Source organism: Ruditapes philippinarum, unplaced genomic scaffold (genome assembly GCF_026571515.1).
Source record: "Ruditapes philippinarum isolate M1 unplaced genomic scaffold, ASM2657151v2 ctg5444_1_1_1_1, whole genome shotgun sequence".
Taxonomy (NCBI): domain Eukaryota; kingdom Metazoa; phylum Mollusca; class Bivalvia; order Venerida; family Veneridae; genus Ruditapes; species Ruditapes philippinarum.
Window position 1 is genome coordinate 90457 of NW_026854252.1, and position 20902 is coordinate 111358.

The 20902-nt window shown below is 32.9% G+C and overlaps 2 protein-coding genes across 2 annotated transcripts in view; both read right to left on the reverse strand.

Moving 5' to 3' along the window:
- LOC132739534 (chitin synthase chs-2-like) overlaps positions 1 to 10954 on the reverse strand; it is a 30961-nt gene extending 20007 nt beyond the window's left edge. The window contains 12 exon segments of the mRNA XM_060727247.1: positions 263 to 379; positions 545 to 1023; positions 1025 to 1567; positions 2498 to 2638; positions 3107 to 3314; positions 5239 to 5384; positions 7746 to 7994; positions 8344 to 8568; positions 8737 to 8851; positions 9129 to 9278; positions 10068 to 10123; positions 10817 to 10954. Of these exon segments, the coding sequence (XP_060583230.1) occupies positions 263 to 379; positions 545 to 1023; positions 1025 to 1567; positions 2498 to 2638; positions 3107 to 3314; positions 5239 to 5384; positions 7746 to 7994; positions 8344 to 8568; positions 8737 to 8851; positions 9129 to 9278; positions 10068 to 10114 (2420 nt within the window). The 5' untranslated portion in view covers positions 10115 to 10123; positions 10817 to 10954.
- Positions 10809 to 20628, reverse strand: LOC132739530 (myosin-IIIb-like). The gene is made up of 13 exons (XM_060727244.1): positions 20520 to 20628; positions 18092 to 18199; positions 17475 to 17594; positions 16842 to 16956; positions 16136 to 16286; positions 15546 to 15639; positions 14631 to 14745; positions 14239 to 14310; positions 13593 to 13728; positions 13031 to 13286; positions 12222 to 12386; positions 11619 to 11761; positions 10809 to 11031 (listed from the first exon to the last, which is right to left on the reverse strand). Exons 1-13 carry the CDS (start codon positions 20622 to 20624, stop codon positions 10809 to 10811), a joined length of 1803 nt encoding a protein of 600 aa, XP_060583227.1. The 5' UTR covers positions 20625 to 20628.
- Between the last annotated feature and the right edge of the window lie 274 nt (positions 20629 to 20902).

Consider the following 20902-nt stretch of genomic DNA (forward strand, 5'->3'; position numbering starts at 1 on the left):
TAAATAAACTTGCAACGCATTTGAAAAAAAGATATAGTAAAAATCAAGTCAATGACCTACCATTCAGCGTGCCACATACAGTGCCGTTTTAATTTGAACCTGATTCGTTAAATCATAAACTTCTAATGCATAACTTTGATACAAGAATCATTTAGGACTATCGGAAGCACATAATTTGTGTTTGGTTTGATTATATTATGCACATCAAGTGAGATTTTGCTGTTTCGTACATGATTTAAAATATGTGAAGAAAATGTTGTACCTGTAAGGAACCTTTTTATCTTTTATATTCATGGAAACTATCCTTGTGTGTCGACGTCTGTTTAAAAGTAGATGCTGCTCAAAAAGAATTCCGCAATAGAATGGGTTCATAAACAATCTGAAAATCATATTTATATGCATATTATATTTGTAAACATAAATGTAAAATGTGCATTTCAAAACATAATAACATTAAAACAATACGTTGGTCTAGCAACACCAAATTATGTAGATACTTTAAAAGCATTGTATATATCAGATTTATATAATACGTTAATTTTACCTTTCGGTCTTGGCAAGTCTTTCTATTTCCGGGTAAAATATATGTCTACATAGCCAGTACAATGATATCCACACAACAGTGCCACAAATATAGTGTAAAACCACATTCAAAGTTTCAATATCTTCTCGGCATTGTCCTTTTTCCGATGTAAATGGGCTCAGCACACCTCCCCTTGAACATTCAACTGCTGCTATAGCTACTGCCAATGGTGTAGATAGTATGAGAGGAATACAAAACGAAAATCGTTGTAGCTTTAATTTGCATGCTGTGTATCCAACATAATGTCCGACAAAGGCAGACAATATCAGCGTTATTATTGCTCCGCTACGCTTTAAATCATTTTCGCTAAGCTCACCAAACGCTTCCGAAAATGTTACTTTCTCAATACGCTTATGATTATCGTCATCGTCAATGTTTTCTTCATAATACGCCTTAATAATCCATGAAAGAAGAAGGGTTGTACCGATCTTAATGAAACTGTGTACATGTTGAAATTATTGGTCTTGCTTCTTGGAGTTCAAATTTTGCCTTCAATATAGACTGTTTACAACGACCTTTTGAATTTTCTGTCCAGCAAAATCTGTCATCTACGAAATTTTCCCAATATGCACAAGAAACAAAAAGCATACTTAATATGAAAAAGACAATAGTGTTAGTTTCATTGTCTATTCTACTGTCGTCGACAAAATGATCTAACACTAAAACAGCGGAAATATATGCAAATTGCACTATTAATGTTATTATGTTTAGAGCAAAAACAGCTAGTCTGAATATGGTTGATTGGTTTGCCGCCTGATCTCGCTTGTCATCTTTTTTATTCTTCAACGCCTCCTGATCTTGTTTATCATCTTTTGCATTCTTCCCACTGCTTTTTACGTCTGAAGCACAGACAGGAAATAGAATTGATGGCACTACAGCTACGCCACCCAATAAAAGAATTCCACGGACCATGTCCAATTCTGGAAGAATGATGAACGCCAGACTACAAAGTCCGATGGAATGCATTATTTCTACAAGCAAGCACTGTAATTGAAAGAAAAACATCCACTCACTGTACATAATGAATATAAATTGAAGATAACAATCATCACGAGACGCAAAGTGTAATTGAATCACAGTTCCTACCCTTACAGTCATTTCTCACCAACAGCAACTTCCTTACGATAGCCAGTCTACCTTTACTATAATATTTTTAACTCGCGTCAACGGTCACCCCTTAACTTCGACCAACAACCATTTTTTTTTAAATGAAAAAATAAAAACAATTTCAAACGGCCAGCAAACTGGCTGCCTATGTTATTTTAACTGATCGGATTTTGCTTATGTTATCTATAATTAAACTAATACACCATGCATGGAAAGTCAAACTTCTGACTGTGAAGGACATGAGTCATGTGACATACTTGTTACATTGTTGAATTAAAGTTAAAATGAAATATGAATGCTCAGAGTAAACGTTGAACTTGCATGCTTTTTTGTTTTCTTCGAACAGTTATACATTCAATATATTGCAATCTTCTCCAAGATAATGTTAAGTTGCATTCGGGTAGTTAATTAAGCTGTAGGTCTTAATGTCCCAAGCATTTTACAATTATAAAATGGAAAATGGAGTCCGCAAGAATATAAAAGTCATAAAGTTTTACGATCAAGCTATGTTTGTCAGTCAGTACAAACAATATAATTTAAGGTATGAAAATATATATGCAGATAGGAAACACCTAAAAGGTCGTGTATTTCTAGTTTGTATGTCTCTACAACCCAACACGTTTCAATAACATTTAAGTAATTAACCTTATTCTGTGACACAAACCTACCAAGCATCAACAACCTCACTACAGCAGCCTATTTGGACTGTCCTACTGCTGGCTATGGTAAAGATATTGCAATTGATATACATTTTCCTAAACAATTTAACAGTTTCCAAATCACGTGTGGCATATACAAACTACTCACCAGTACAATCGTTGATAGGCTAGGAAATGGTAAGTTGTCAAACATCCATTTAAAGGCACTGCTTAGAAACGTCAGGCAGTAAGGAATCAGGATGGCGATGGTCAACAAAATATGTTTTGCTGCAGCTTCTTTACTAAATTTCTATTTTATTAATGGAAAGAGAATAATGTTACAAGTACATGATATTATACCAAGCTTTTGCATAACCTAGTCTAGAACACATTAGAAATAAAAAATGTCTTATCATTTAGTTCATAATTATACGTATGATATGTACAAATATGAAATTGAATTTTATCGTCCTGCTAAAATTACTGTGATTTACACTCAATATGTTTCGATGTCTTAAATGCATCATATAGATATTATAACTGAATTTCTGTTTTGGTTATGTTGTACATTATACTAACATATTACTGATATTCTTCCATATATTATTTCAGGAACAAGCCTTTCCTCATTAGAAACACCAACGTTCTATAAGCTAGCTGAATAGATTCTTTACAAAAAGGATCCAAAGTATATGGCGGGAGGTCAGCGACCTTCACTCTTTGGTGGCATTTAACCCTACAAATGGCCGTTTAAACGCATGATGTGACATTTACCTACCTTTACCTCTGACACAGAATTATCTTTTGTGCGATCAATCACTGGTGACACAAGGACAACCAAGCTGAGTTTTTGAGCAACTGCACACCAAAGGAGAATACAGAATAAGAGTATGTAAGTGACAACTTTGATCACTTGAAGTCCCCTGTCCTCATCGACGTCACGAATTTTTCTTTCCCGCGCAATTATCTGACAGACGTCCCAGAACCTAAAAAAAAGCTTAACCAACTGATACTTAAATGAAACAAATTACTTATTAAATACACATATTTTTGTGATTTCATTTATATCTTATTAATGAAATAAGTATCACGTATTCGTGTTGAAGATTGAAAACTTCTCCCGCCGTTTCAATTCCGATATTTTTCATACAGTGAGTCTAATGTTACTAATCTTAGTTTGAAAGCTGCATCTATTGTCATTTTGACTGATATCATACTTTTCACGATTTGGAATATCTAGTAAGAACTTAATATTGTCAAGACAATACTAAAAAGCCACCGCCGAGAGGGGGGAAACCCTTTAGCTTTTTTGGTATTTTTTACATTTTCTTAGAACAAACAAATAAAAAATTAAAAGAAAATCGGTCTTATCACACTTGTTGTATGAATCATTTCAATAAATAAATGACAAAGTTAGGAAAATTAAAGAAGAAAAACAATTATCTGACTTTGACGGTGAAGGTCATTTAAAGGTCATAATTAAACTAGTCAACAAGTCTGTTTTGTTTTGAATTAAATCTGTACATAAATAACTAAACTATAGTTCAATATTTTGACCTTGACGATTTAAGTGATTTAAAGCTCAAGGTAATTTTAGTCCCTTTAAAACAGCATGTCCAAATGGTTACTTTGTCCAAGTATGAAAATAATTAATTTATTAGTTAATTACAAATTTACAGCCAATTATAGCAATATTAAGTTAAAGTTCAATAATTTGATCTTCAAGGTCATATATAAATCAATGTCAATTGAGTTTTATATAGTTTATAGGTCTTCATGTAAAATATGTATTTAAGTTGCTATCATAAACATGGTCTTTATTGCATAGATATACCAGTGACTTCAAAATCAATAGGGGCGACTAACGGTCATGACCCACCTCCATACCCAATTTGACGACTGTGGGTTAAAGGATTCTTAAGATATTGGACGGACCAGCTTTTTCAAGTCAAGGCCCCTGTGACCTTGATTTTGACCCACTGACCTCACTTTAGGTAAAAAAATTCTTAAGATATTGGGCAGATAAGCTTTTGTAGTCAAGAGCCGCTTATTTATTACAAAGTCTCAATAAATTTAAGCAAAAATCATTAAAATCAAATAATTTAATCTTCAAACAAAGATCATAATGAGCCATGATCATTTACATATAGTTTGATATTTATGATGTTTGTATCTTTATGGTCAATTATGCCTCTGAAATATTATAATTCTTTTATTCTCAAAAGCTTTTTTTTATTTAGGTATTTGTTACTCATTCCAATGAAATATACATTTATATAAGCACATGATATGAATAATGCCACTTCTTCTCTTCTTAAACATGTAATATGCTCCTTATCCATTAAAACATCATTAAACATATGCTTGACATGTTAAAGAATTAAAGAAATGGATTCATAGAGCATAATATGCTTTTAAAGAATACTGTTTCTAAATATGAAGTCCATTTATCAATTACAATGTTTAAGCCAGTTACACAAAAATGAAAATATCAAAAGTTTAACCTTCAAGGTCCAGCTCATTCTGATAAATTTGAAGACCTATCTTAAAAGATTCTTGTGTTCAAGTTAAAAGACAATCCATTCTAAAGAAAGTGATAGATACAAATAGAACAATCAACTAAAATTCTGTCGATATACCTTTGAAGGTCAAAGTCATTTATAAACGAAAGTCAAAGTTATTCTAGACTTGAGAAGTGTATTTGAAGATCTTGCACCAAGGTTTGAAGTTACCAAGTATGAAAACCATACATCAAGAAATAAAAAAAAGATCTATGCTAAAGTGTGCGGACGGCAACGGCATTGTTCGGGGCAACGTGCAATTAAACGCCGACTATTACATTAAATTTTATTTTACTTAGAAAAAGAAGTCGAATTAAAATTGATAATGATAAAGTTTTCTTATGCTTACTCGGTCTTCTTTTTTTCCTTTTCATAATGTTTGTCCACTTCTTTCCTCTCCGTGTGTTCGTCATCGATATGGACAACAGGAGAAGGTGATCGAGTCGATTCAATTGATGTTCTAAATCTTCCATCATGTGGTAATGTGTCTCCTAGCTAAATCATGAATAAAGAAAATATAAGGCATTTTAATATTTACTTTATTTAACGAAATTCTATTATCCTAATTTACGACAGCACATAAGTCTAAATGCAAAAATAAATGACCATCGGGAATTTTATAAATACATACGAAGATTTTTGTAAACTAAACAATAAATATATGATAGCTAAGTACAAGCGTTTGCACAATAAAGGTTAACAAGAGCACCGCTAAACGGAGCATTGTATGCCCGAAATTGTTTTTTTGTTTTTGTTTTTTTTTTTCTTTTTTTTAAGTAAGGATGAAGCATTTGTAAGGCATTCGAATTAAATAAAGTATTACCTCCCTCAAATAGCAATCCTCCTATGAAGTTTGAATATTGTTGGCCAAATGGCACTAAAGTTATACTGCGGAAACTGTTTTCAGTTTTAAGGTAAAACTGACCTTGACCTTTGACATTGTGACCCCAAAAGAGGTCTTCTACCCAATATGGACCCAATATGGACAATCATCCAACGAAGTTTGAACACTGTTAGCCAAATGGAACTTAAGTTATGCTCTGGAAACTGTTATCAGTTTTAAAGTAATACAGACCTTGACCTTTGACCTTGTTACCCCACAATTAAAAGGGGTCTACTACCTAATATTGACAATCATCCTATGAAGTTTAAACACTGTGGGCCAAATGAAACTTAAGTTATGTTCCTGAAACTGTTTTCAGTTTTAAGGTAATAATGACATTGACCTTTGACCTTGTGACCCCAAAATAAATTGGGGTCTTCTACTCAATATGGACAATTATCTTATGAAGGTTGAATACTGTGGGCCAAATGAAACTTAAGTTATGCTCCGGAAACTGTTTTCAGTTTTAAGGTAATAGTGACCTGGACCTTTGACCTTGGTACCCCAAAATCAATAAGTGTCTTTTTGCCAATATGGATAATCATCCTATGAAGTTTGAACATTGCTCCGGAAACCAAATTGTTATCAGAGACAGTCGGACAGACGCAAGGGGATGTAACATAATATACACGAAATTCTTTCGGGCATATAATAAGGGTTAGCAGTTTTTTATAAAAAATAACAACAGAGGAATAATAAACACATGACAGTATGCACCGAAGAAAATCTAAGTCATCAAAAAAAACAAATCTTTCAGTGTGTTTGAAATTTGTCTGAACACTTTAAGTCTTATTAATTATACTTTTGATATAAAATGACATCAAGGGAATAAAATCTCAACTAGACAGTGCTAAATATGCCTGTATTGATTCTGACTTTAACAACAAAAATGTTTGGACAGAAAGGCATAATTCTACTTTTCAAGTAAACAAGTGTATATGCTTAACGCATTTAGGTTAGCAGGACTATATCTTGTATTATAAAACTATATACATTTATTTATGCCAAATAACCTTGGAAAGTACAAATTTTGATTCAAGGCTAATGCGCTATATGTCAGCATAGCTCTAGGCATTACAAACATGACTTGCCTTGTTGATCTTTATTCTCTTATTTTATAGGTATTTTCGTATGTAAGTCTGTATAGCATGTGTGGCCTTTGGGCAAAACCTTTTTTCCTATCGGGAAAATCAACTATATAAATCAAGTAGGAGGAGTACAATGTAAGACAGGGTTTAAAAATGTTCATAATTTGTTTTAAAGTTTATGTCAATTGACATTGTAGATATGGTTTTATATTTGTTAGATCTGATGATATAGAAACCGGTCGGCAGTACAAAAATTGAGAAACACTAGTGAATGTCTGTTATTTTTATTATATATATATAAACTATGAGTTTAAACTATGTTTAAAGACATGTTCATTGCATAAATTTACTTAAACGAAGGTTTGGGGCTATCTGAAATGATTGCAACATGCCAGATATTTATGCTCTGAACATCGTAGTTTCCCATTACAAGACTATTAATACTTTCTATTTAATCTATAGAAAGTAAATTGCCCTTGTAAACGAGTAAATTTCGATTTAAGTAAGCCAAAAGTAAGACAGATATATACACAACGGTTATTGAAATTCAATCCCTAAAGGAAGCCCAGGCCTGAAAACCGCTCATTTTGTCATAATAGTTCAAATTTTTAACAAGAAATCTCTATAATCACCAATCTAAACTGATTATACATATATGATAATAACGGAGGATCTTATAATGCTTAAATCACAGACCAATCTTACCCAGTACCTTTGTAAAGAGTAAACTTAATATGATATTAATATCAAGTTTTTTTTCATTTGCAAAATTTTTGTATACAACATCCTCGTGTAAAAAAAAATCGCAGCAGAGGTTCACAAGAAGAAAAGGAGTAAAATGGATGACAAAGCAAGAACAAGATTTGCTTTGCTCTGAGTACGTACTCCTGCAAATTGTCCTCCAGAGTCAAAAGGGGACGATGTTAATGATGAGTCATCCTCCGATGAATAAGAAGGGGGGTCACTATCATTTCCAGTCACTGATGTACTTAAACCTTGCCTTGAACCTTTACCTCCTCTGGAAGCACCTAAACCTCCCCTTGAAGCACCTAAACCTCCTCTGGAAGCACCAAAACCTCCTCTGGATGCACTCAAACCTCCAGTTGATATACCTAAACCATTTGGTTTATCTTCCTGTGATCAGAAAAAAGCTAACATCCCAAATTTAAACCAAAAGAGTAAAAATTTGAATATAATGGATGCATCCTTGTCAAAATACATTGTAGATTACAGAATGTTAATGAAAATATGACAGCGGTTTGATACTCTTTTATGTTTCTATCGTAAATATGTTTATTATATCACAAGAAAGTTTCCTCCTCATATATAAAAGCCAATTTACTGCATCAACACCTTAGGTCGATAGATCGCTGCTACAGAATGTAGTCATTACTTAAACGAATTTAAAGTTGCCTTTAATATATCTATTAAAATATACCAATGTTTAACCCAGTCTACTTGATTGTTATAATTTTAGTTTTACTGTTTTGACATTATCCTTTTCATTCTTCTCTTTGCGCCGCTCTTCTTCCTCTTGCCTCATTCGTTCCAATTCTTCCCGTCTCTTTCTCTGAGCTTCAATGCGTTTCTGTTCCTTTTTTATTTCTGCTACCTTCCTCATACATCTAGTAACTGTAGCAGCAGCTCTTCTTTGACGACAACGCAAAATTCGCTCAAACCAATCATTTAGCTCGATCGTCATGAATATCTGATAAGATATCGAATAAATTCAAAATCAAACAGACAAACATACCTTTACAAAACTGATTGATACTTAATTTTCACAAATTATCTTATGACATACACATAGTTTTATCTAAAAACAGTTTCAAAAGTTTAAGACATTACATTCAAATAATGGAGAGACAAAACATACCCTTGATGTACCACATCTGAAATCTCTATGGAAACTAGATGGGACTAAACGAAGAACACTTTGAGCCACGTCCGCCTGTCTTTCCAAAGGTGGAGACGGAAATAAACAACGGTATCTGAAATTATTGCACGATGCATCAGACGATGGTAGTAGAAGTATACATAATACAATTATGTCGAAATTAAAATATGACTTGCAGTAAATACAGCTACGAGCAGAACATTCTACGTTAAACAGTGTACATTGCATATTTTAAGCTATAAGTGCTGAGAAACAATTTTGCAAAAACTAAGCCATCGCATACGTTTAAATCATTTGCCATGATATTCGTTTAAACGCATGAAAGCTAATACTCTCACTGCTTTAAGATTTTATTTCGCTTACATACATACCTTGAGATAAAGTCCGTATAGTATTTGCGAACTGCAAAACCCATTTTTCTTATCTTTGCAATTTCTGCTATTCCATTGTATCGTAATTGATCTGCGACAACATTCTGGTCAAAGTTGTTTGCTGCTAGATTTGAATTGGCTTTAATGCACCTAGAGTTAAACAAAGGATGCGTATATATTGCCAATGAAAATTACATATTCAGATATAACTTGTAATTAAACGTTTAATGTCAGAACTGATAAAAGTTATTCATATGCCATATAACTTACGGTCTTACTTTTAACACTTTAAAAAGACATTTTTAAATCAACATTTTCGGAATTCATTAAAGGCTGAACATAAATGTAAAATCAAACGAATGTAAATTAAGTTAACCGTTTCAATGTTTAAATATATTTGAAAGTTATTGTTGAACAAATCTTAAAGTTTTGGACCAGTTTATATAACACCATTACTGATATGTTTATCGGTTGAATATGCAACTACTGAGAAAGGACCAGAAAGCCGCCCAAACAGCAAAGTTGAAGATATTGCAGGCTTAGTGTGGTGAGGCTTTTTCAGGTTTATAGTTGCGTGGCAAGTAAATATACCGCCCTTGTACACTAGCACAAACTTACGCCAATTCATCATATATCAACGGAACATCGTTCAACTTATGTGCTGTCCTTGCATAATATAACGCACGTAGGGGCACCTGAGGTATTTCTCCATCAGTGAAGCTTGAAAGTTTCTATATTACCTTTACTGTGTTAGTGCGACGTAAACTCCAACCAAACAAATATCTTTGGAAATGTAACATTTTATATTTAGAAACATCCTTAGATAAGCAGGTAAAGTTTATAAGACACTTAAGTCAATCTTGCTTGAAATGGGTCATTTATCTTAGCTCTTTGATTTCTTCCTTTTACTTTTTAAAGATATAGTTAAAGATATCCTACCTGACAAAAAATGGGTCTCCGTCACCCAATTTCTCTAATAACTGCATCAAAGAGTTCTAAAAGACAAATACTTGCAGGTTTATTTCATAAAGTAACGATATCTAAAATTCCGAAAAAGAGAATGATTTTTTTTCGATTTTTAACTTTGCTCTGCCTTTAGGCCTTTTGTTTTTGATCGGTGCCTGGCAGGATGTCTCGAATATGGTCTTGTGAGACTGGGCGTAGTTCAAAGCTGTGTTTTACGAACATAACTCTCCCTGATGTCTACTTATGCCATCATTACTATTTTAAGGATTAAAAGCCTGACGCTACATGAAATGTACAATTATCAATATTTAAATATACAGTGGCGGCATGGGCGAGTGGTTAACGCATCGGACTTGTAATCCTAGGATTGCTGACTGCATTGGTTCAAACCCTGTCAGGGGCAAACCGTTGTTTCCTTGGGCAACAAATTTTGCATTCATTGGAAGGTACCAGGAACGAATTCGAGTGTTTCAATAAGCTTAAAGCTTCCAACACAATCGAACTAAAATAAATATGTATTAACTAAATATTAAGTTCGCAAATAATAAGAATTCAAAACTTTTACCAAAGAAACTATAATCTTTAGCTGTCTGATCAAAGATATCTTCTATTAATTTGCTAAGTAAAAATTCTGTTTTGTAGGAGAGTGCAATATTTAGTAGAAATTTCAATTTAAAACAAATCGAATACATTACATTTAACCATACATTCAATTTATTTACCTGGAAAAATGAAACAAGCGTCGAATGTTTCTTTCCAGGAGTAATCTGTGTCAATTCCTGTGGCTGGCTGTTGGACTGTCCCAAACTTCTTCTTCAAACTTTTGCCTATTTCCATTGCTAGAGCCGCTCCTGCCGGTGTTGGTTTTAGTTTGGGCTTACCTGGAACCATCACTGGTACTCCACGCCGAGATGGTCGAAACTGAAAACCTGGTTCCCTAAAATAGGAGATTATTATTTAGTTCCCTACCAATTGTACAGTTTCGCAGATTTACTGAATTTGTTTATGTACATTATTCTAACTGGGGAAAAAAGTAAATTGTTATTGTAAATATCGGCATGAACATTTATTTAAAGTTTAATCATATCCATATAACTGACTGACATTCTCAACTCATTCACATTCAGATTGAATGATAATATATCTTGAAACAAATTGATCCCTCGGAATCATTAAAAAACAACAAAAGTACATGAAAATTTCAGATTCAGCTTGATTGAGTCTGTACATGTACATAAAGTCTTTTTTAATTAATTTTGCATACCGAGTAAAGTAGTAAAGTAAAAAAGTTGAATCCCTAAAGAACGCCGTAATAAAACGACAAAACTTGGCTCTATGTGTAAAGGTGGTCGTTTCAATACGTCAAAACATTCACTCTGCGTTTGACTGTTTGATGACCTTTTTGCATGCCTCCGTCGCATTTGAACAGCAAGCGGTCAAATATAAGTAAGTTGAGTATTTATAGTCTTAATTGCACAGGCTTAACTTATTTAATGATAAATAAACTTTTGAAATGTCGCATACATTGATATTGTTCCAGTAGGTCCTTTTTTAATTGTGAATAGGTCAGCAATGAAGTCATCTTTGCTTTCCCTCATAGTCTGAACAAGTTCAGCATTCAATCTGTCTCGGTTCTTCTCTAAAAATCCGTCGGCGTTGTACGGAACCTTTATTTTACAAACATTGTTATTACATTTATAGGACTGAGAACGAAAATGATTTGTCGTAGCATGGAAATTATTATTTGTAAAACAGACATTCTAAACAAGCAAAATGCATATTTATTTTTGTCGATTCAATGACATAGCAATGTTTACAAAATGGAACAATATATAACCTTCTTTTCATTTTGTATCTAAGTTTCCTCTACATCAGGAATCATTATATAAAAAGTGCAGAAAACAAAGGTGTAATTCAGTATTCTTGCTGGTGTATATCAAGGTTCTTTTTTCATCAAGAGCTGAAGAAAGTGTGTCAATATGCTGATGTTTTAAACAAATAATTTAGAATGTAACCATAATGACCTTTTCTAAGGGCATTTAATAATGTTCTGACAATTTAGCATTATTTTGAAATGTGGCATTTTTTTAAAAAACAAATACGACATGACACTACTTGACAACTTACCAAAGCTGCAAAATGCTGTATACAGAAAACTGGGTGGTCTCCAGGTGGTTGTATGAACAGTTTATTTTGGCCCAATTTATTTTTCAAGTGATCAACAAATCCACTATCGGAAGAATGCTGTATGTTGGAATTCTCGTCCAGTATTGCTAGAATACCTGACTTTGGCTGTAAATAAAGAAATAACCACAATAATTAGAAGCGAGTTACTTAAAGATTTCCGATGATTCTATGGGAATAAAAGGTCACGAAAAGTCATATGCCTCCAGCTTATCATGTCGTAAACCCATATCTTCTTCCTATTCTTCTTCTTATAATTATTATTCAAATTATTTTCAATATGTTTGTTTACAGAGTAGCGTTGTTGTTAATTGTCTTCATTTAGCTCCACTGAGGTCGTTAAAGCATACAGTAAATACATAGAATTTGAAGATCTTACATGGATCAACACGGAAAAATTATTAAAAAAATTATGCAGAATAATAATCATAACAAAGTTCAATATCGTTATTTACTGATACTCAAAGCCTGATTATAGTAAAAGACCTAAAAAAGGTTATTTAAATTTTTAGGTCATTTTCGACAATGAAAAAAATTATTGAAAAATGAAACGGAGTGAGCAAATGACCTGAAAAGTTGCAGACAAGTTGGTATATATACACCTACATAAAATGGTATAAGAATGTCAAAAAGAATACATGCATCCAGGCCCGTTTCTTTAGAAGACATTGTAAAGGCTACTAATGCATGGTTTGATAATGGAAAAAAATTGAATATGGTATAAAGTTTTAATTAGTGGGTTTTTTTTTTACCGTTTCAAACATTGCCAATAAATCGTCATTGTTTTCGAAATGTATCCCATCAAGTTCCACTCCCTCAGCATGGTATATTTCTAATTCCATCGTAAAGATCTTTTTGTTCATGAAACTTTGAAGTTTTTCGTTCACTAGATTTATACACAACTGTTCAAAGCTATTATTCTGAAGCTTTTCAAAGCCGGCAATATCCAAAATTCCGATGCTAGCAGATATGTTTGATCTAGAGGCAAAAAGAAGTGTTGACAGTGTTCTGTTCAAAAATGAACTTGTGAGTTTTATCACTTCTTCACCAAACTTAAAAAGTTTTAAAAGTATGTATTTCCCATCTAAAACTAACATAAATTGATCTCAGACAATCAAATTAAAACAAAACAAAATGAACCAGTAATTATCTGTCCATAACAAACTAATCCTTACATGTGCCTTTAAGAACTACACTTTTAGTGACTGCATGATATTTTATAAACAATATCGCCTTACAGCTGTAAATGGTAAAGCTACGAGATAAATTCCAAGTTTATTTTTGTAGATGAAACCGAAAAGACAAAAGACTTACCCATGCCTGTTCGGGTGAAGATCTCTGTTTATCATTCTTACCAACCAGCCGAACATTCTTTCATACAACATCTTGGCAAGCGCGTCACGTCCGTCATTTGCTTGTTTTGTTGTTTTATGAGTTGCTATATAGTCACCTAAATTGAAAATAATGTATAACAAAAGTTGCCCGAAAGACTTGACAATTTTCAGTGCTTAGAAGTGGACCTATTGGTAACATTATCTGCATAAACGTCTATGGATTTCGCGTTGGAATATTAAAAGAGTAACGAGCATGTTCACTTATGTGGAAATGGCCTTCGGAACATACAAAATAATATTTTTTTCAAATGTGAAACGTTGAAAAGCCGATTAAACGATTTATATTTTAGCGTCTAAACGTCAAGGGCGTTCGTTTCCGTGAGGTTAAGGTTGAAGACTTCAATCCACAGGTCCCTAACCGTTGAGGGCACGAAACCTCCGTCCAAAGAGCTTTTGGATTCTTAAATGTTAAGAGGCTATCAAACTACATTTAGAAAAGTCAATGGTTCAACTCATGTGCTCGTGTGCAGCTGAGGTCATCCTTCACCAGTAAACCTAGAGAGTCTTAAAAGGGAGCTAGTAAACCTAGAGAGCTTCAATGTGTTAGTGGGAATAAAAACATTCACCTCTAACTTTCTTTTGACTTGTAATTAGCGCCTCGCCGAACATGATTTCATCAAGATCTAGCAATATAGCGGCTGCAAAATAAAAAATGATTATTCCATCAAAACAACTAATTTATTGTCGTCAACCAATTGTATTTTCAGTCTTATGTTAGTCATAAGATGAAAAGTGTTACAATATACATGCAATAAATTATATCGATTTTTCCTTATATGTTGATTAATGGAAACAGACAAAGAACCGATTTAAGGTCAATGCAGGAAAGAATAAAGTAGTTCAATTTGATTAATTTCCTACAAGGGCTTATCAAATGTTTTACTTTTAACTGTGACTTAGACGAACTATTGAAAATTAATTTGTAGATTATGTTGGGATAATAGGCTTGAATAGTTACCATGAGCAAATGAAGCAACATCCTTTAATTGTGCAGCCCCTCTGTTGTCTTCTTCAAACTCTATCTCCGAAATGAGTACAACCGCTGCTAACATTCTAATCACAACATCGTTCTCCTGAAAAAAGGCATTTGTTTTGAATGATATCATGAATAAAAGGCACTTTCCTGTCATTGTGGTAAATTTTTCGCGTCCAATGATTACGACATGTAACGGGGCATCTATGCAAGCCGCCATTTTTGTATTTCAAATACAGTCACAGTGGCCATGACAAAAATGTACAAAAATGTATATAAATAAGGTTACAATTAAAAATAGGTGGCTTTGACGCGGAATGTGAAATAAAAAAGACACTTGCAAAAAGGTAGTTAATCTAACAATGTATGGCATCAGGAAAACTAAAAGGGTACAAATGTACATCTATAGCTATCTATATAATAGAAAGAGCATCGAAACACAAGGCTATCTGATTTGTAAAAGGGGGCGTAGCCCTCGAGTATAAATCAGATTGCCGAGTGTTTTGATGTTCTCTCTCTTTTGTTTCATAGTCAAACATAAAACACGTTCCTTGATACCACAATATGCAACCCCACAAAAAAGTAACCAATGAACGAGCATATAAATATGATATTTCAATCGCTATCCCTACCTATGTCGTCACAAAATGTAATTAATCAATGGGCATGCTCTGGAGTGCGGTTAACTAATACCTGCACTCCAGTTAACGCACTTTGCATGTATATGTATACGATTTAACTCTGTCACATTTTCAATGGAAAGGCCCCCAAATTATGATACAAGATTTAAATCGATTTTATCTGTGTGGTTTTTAAGTTATATATCTATTTGGTGTTTTATTCTGTTCTAACTTCTACGAGGATTTTTATATCCATCAGGGAATACATGTGTTTACTTACAACTTCAATTTTTTGCAATATCTCCATACTGTCATCATACATCTTCTTAAACCGTTCTGTTTCACCAAGGTAAGACTGATCGCTCTGCATTATTCTAAATGTAAGATAATAAATAAATTGAAATCACAAACGAAACAATCTAACAACAATATTACAAGACAATTGACAATTCTATGGAATATTGAAATTAATAATATAGATATATAACATCGGAAAGAAATTCAGGTGTTCGTATTTATTCTTTACACAAAAAGACACTAATGTCTTTTTTTGTAGAAAACTAGTACCTCATGCTTATTCGCTGTTTATTTGTTGTTTATTTTTGTTCTTGTTTTCTGGCTATATAATGCAAAGGAAACCATAATATGCAAATTATTAGTATTCAATATGAAATGATATGACAATATGTAGATGAGGTACCAATAGAAATGATAAAACAAGCATAAAACTGACTGATAAGAGAAACTTTGAAAATACAGAATAAAATAAAACAAAAAAATCAATACTTGGAAACAGGTTTTACGAATTAATTTCTGGATCAACCATAGTATATAACAAACCACTCAACCAAACTATGAAAGTTTTTTCACCTGTAACTTTCTACTGGGTCATTCAGAAAGAGGTCATCAAGGACTTCTTGCGTGCATCCAGCAAACATTGCGTAGAATATGTGAAAGTTTCTCTCTCCGTTATTTTGATGAACTACCCTGGATTTCTCTAACATGTAGTCTCTAACGCCCGCTGATTTAATAGAAAGAAAGATCAAGCGCAATTCCTTTTACTTTTAAATTATCATCTACTGCACATATATTATAATTCATGAAAAGTGAAAATCATTTTATAAATTGACAGTAGCCGTGTACATCTTTAAATATATAAACGACAAATTCACCTTAGAAAATCGAGGTTAGAAACATTCATTATTAAAAATGTATCATATGGGTAACAGAATAAAATGATTTACTAATAAGCATATAAATAAAGGTGGAGATGGAGGGGCAAATTCATTAGAATAAAATATTTTACATATTGTATCAAAATTTTCAAGAGAGATTTTAAATCAACCCTATTTTTATCAGCCAAAGAATTTTTCTACTGACAGAGATCAACAAGGCAAGAGAACGCAGCCCTCGACACAACCAAGTCACACTGGCCGGGTACCCCGAAGAGCACTGTACCAATAAATGACAGTAAGCATAAGTTGGGAAAAGGAAGTGGAGGGACTAAATATATCAATTATGTCACAATAATTATAAATGACACCAAAATGACAATAACATATATTGTAATAATCACCTCCTGCGAGTTCTCCACCTTCTTTGAAGGTGATTTCCAGGTATTTTGCGTATCTACTTGAGTTGTCGTTCATTATTGTTTTGGCATTTCCAAAAGCCTCCAGTAGAGGGTTGATCTAGAAATATTACTGAAGTTCTAAATTTTACATTTATTTAACAAGACTAATTATTTTACAATGGTAATCGAGATGTTTGATTTTATAACTATTATTTGCATTTTGATACTTTTGATGTTACTGGTCGAGTCACATTCCTACCCCATTTTCCAACTTCAAGCAGTTAATTCAATTGAAAATCAAATATTGTTGCTGTTTTTTTTTCTTTTCTTTCTGTAATTATTGTGTTTTTATGCATTTTGATCATTATTATATGTAACATCCTTATGAGTATGCCGCAATATGAATTTATATCTACCCATTCCCCTCAATGATGTAGGTTCGAATTATGCCAGAGACTTTTGATTCTTTCATGTGAGGAAGCTATCCAGCCAGCGTTCACAATCAGTTCACCTTGTACGAGTCATAATATGAGCTTTACTTTGTTTGTGCGACGTAAAACCCAAGCAGAAGCAAAAGAATAAAATTAAAAAGAAAATCATCCATGCTCACAGACCAGAGCATATCTGTACATGTACCTTGACGATTTTTTCATGTAAAACCATATCTCCTTTCTGACACATGTGTACCATATGTTTGACCATATACTTTGTGCTCTCTGTCTTGCCGGCTCCACTTTCCCCGGAAACAATGATGACCTATATACATGTTTACAGGAAAAACAATTATAAGGAAACAAATTTCATAATGCAAATAAATTTTTATACTAATTAAATAACACATTTTTGTATCTTACAGAAGTAGAGCTACCGAATCGTAGTTAGTAAATAGATAATATAAGTTCTGATAAAACTATTTACCACATTTCATGTTACACAATGGAAAGTATTGTATCATTTGATCACGCAAATATTTGGCTGGAAAACAGTTTACATTTAATAATCAAATATTAACAAAAAAGCATGTCATAATTTAAGCCACGGATGCTGCCATAAGTGGAGGCACAATCGTACCGTAAATAAATGTCACTTGATAACACCCTGGTGAGAAGGTAGGTGTCTTGTTAATGTTTTATATTGTAAATATTCAGCATTAGACATAAAATCGTATAAAATCTTTTTCTTTTCTTTTTTCATTTTTACATAGAGTTTTATTTTCTTTTATATTTTTTGATAACATAATGGCAATTGAATACCTGATTCGTGTCATTTTCACGCATGCGTCTGTATGCTGTTGCGGCGACTTGAAAAATATGCGGCTCTAAATCTGTTCCGAATTTGTCAGCATTGTATTTATCATGGATCTATTGAAAAAAGTACAAAATGTTTATTTTTTCGCATGGCTTATTCGTCATAAATATTGTTAACAGTAAATTTCTTTCGTTGTTTATTCATAATGAATTGGCATTGCGAACATAGACCGGATAACTATGGTTATCAAATGTCCTGACAAAGAACCGACACTTATTGGAGTTTGTTGTTCTTATTCTTGTCCGAGGAACGAATGATAATGAATTTTTGTCACTTTTTTGAAGCTGTTAAGCTTTTCAGTCAAGTGTAACATGAATGCACGATAATTCACACAGTATATAAACAAAATCACCACATCCTGTCTTAGGAGCAAAACAATTAAATGTGTAGCTTTCTTGAAATTTAAAGCACATGTTAAATCCGATCATTGTTCCTTTCCTTGGAACTTTTTTTTTTAACTTGAACCTTTTTGTGATTACAGGAGTAGTCTTGTTTATTTTCTCGTGTTGTTTTAATGTAACACAGTGGGTCAACGGAATTACTGTATCATTTCTTGCAAACCTATACAATTCAGTGTGTGCCGTGTCTTTCTGCTATTTCCGATCACTTTCTTGGGTGACTTATAATATGTGTCATATGTTGCAGTTCAGATCGAATTATCTGTCCCATTGGGCGGTAACGAGGCTTCCGATATAAACCTCAAGCATATATCATATTCTATCATATTCCATCATACATTGAATTCTTTTATTAACTTAAAAAAAAATTTCATGGAAATTTATGTCATTACATTCGTATCTATACGGGTATTCTATATTATTACCAAAGCATATGAAATACAACTTCATTCATAATGGCGAAATTACGTCATCCTAAGCATGCCATTGTATTGTACGCGGCTTATCTGGCACCCCCATGCCAGATATAATTTCAGGCATTTGTAAAACTAGTTCATTAAGTTCATTAAGGTTATGGTAATCGACTGTATCATAGCTTGGGGACCTTTCTGCTGAAAAAATGAGTCAGAGATAAATCGTATACATATACATGCACAGTGCGTTATCTTGGGTGCAGGTATTAGTTACCCGCACTCCGGAGCATGTCCATTGATTGGCTCATTTTTGCTGGGTTAACTTATTGTAACGGCATAGAAAGGGAAAGCGATAGAAATATCATATTCAGATGCTCGTTCATTGGTTATTTTTTCTGGGGATGACAACAGGGAATGTGTTTTTATGTTTGACTATGATACAAAAGAGAAAAAACATAAAAACACTCGGCAATCTGATGAATACGGGGGATTACGCCCTTTCGTACAAATCAGATAGCGTCGTGTTTCAATGCTCTTTCTATAACTAAGAAAATATTGAAATATTGTATGTTCTATTGATTGGTAACATAAAGAGAACATAAATCATGTACCTGAGAAATAGATAAATGACATCAACGTGTTGTTAATGTCTTTAAACAGTTAAATATTATTGTTTTAATATATGAGATTTGAAGATATACATTTTTGTGTGGTGTGTAATGATGTATCGGTTAGCCAGGTGTTTCAGTTACAAGTTACAATTTAATATTGAATGTTTTTATTTGTTTTAATTAATGTGACATAATAAACTGAAGAAAAGCGACTAATCCCCAAGAGCATTTTTATTAGTTTCTTGTCAAATTAAAGGTATTTTTGACTATACACAAAATGGGTGTATCCCTAAGGAATAATGTACACTCTAAAATGATTGTTTAGATCTTTATCACCAAAAATTTTAATAATTTTCCTTCATTTGTATAAAAGGCAAGCAAACGTTATCAGAAACCAGAGACGAGGTAAAGATTCGATTTTAGATTTAAAAAAATATATGTGTATTGTTTGAAAACACTAATTGGTACAGTTATTATTGTGTTCTTAATATAAATAAAGGATCTATATTATAGATATAAATTATGTTTTCCTTACTTCATGTAGTAAATCATTTTATTTTTTCCGAAATTATGTGTACATATGTATACCCTTTGCACGGATTGGTGTAGACCGTTTATACATGAAAAGATAAATATATAGTCAAACTATCATGATTTCTTAAACAATATTGATAAAGAAATCGATATTTACGTTTCGGTCCTTGCCTTCAGTCTTTGGATAAAGAGATAAGGACATCAAACACAATAGTAAAATACACAGAGCGAATACGTTATTTCGGTGTTTTTGATTACATGTTAAACCACGTGGTAAAACTTCTTTCAGTCCGTATTACTTCCGAGGTGATTATTGATAATAGCCAAGATGTCCCGATTGAGAATGGGCAAGTTCATTTAAGAATTTCAGCAGGGTAAGGATTACAAAATGCTGTAAAGAAATTTTTCATTACAAACCTCATCGTCATAAATCTTCAGCTGCTTGCGGGGGTTGATGGCAATTAATATGTCACTTATGTTTGTCTGAAAGAAGAAGAACAGCATGGTCAAAGGCAACAGCATTCTTTGGTTTTAGGTTTATATTCCATTTTATTTACGTTAAAAGATACAATATATTTGGCAAAAGGATTGTTTGATTTTGTATAGTAAGAACAAGAGAGTCAATAGACTACAGTCTGTAAAAAACACTGCGAAAAATATACTGATATACGGGAATATACGGTCCCGTATTTTTGACATATACGGGCGTGTACGGGATGTATTCGTCGAATATACGGACCAAGTATACGAGTCCGTATAGGGAACACCGGGTATACGGGAAGTCCGTATATGCATCAGGC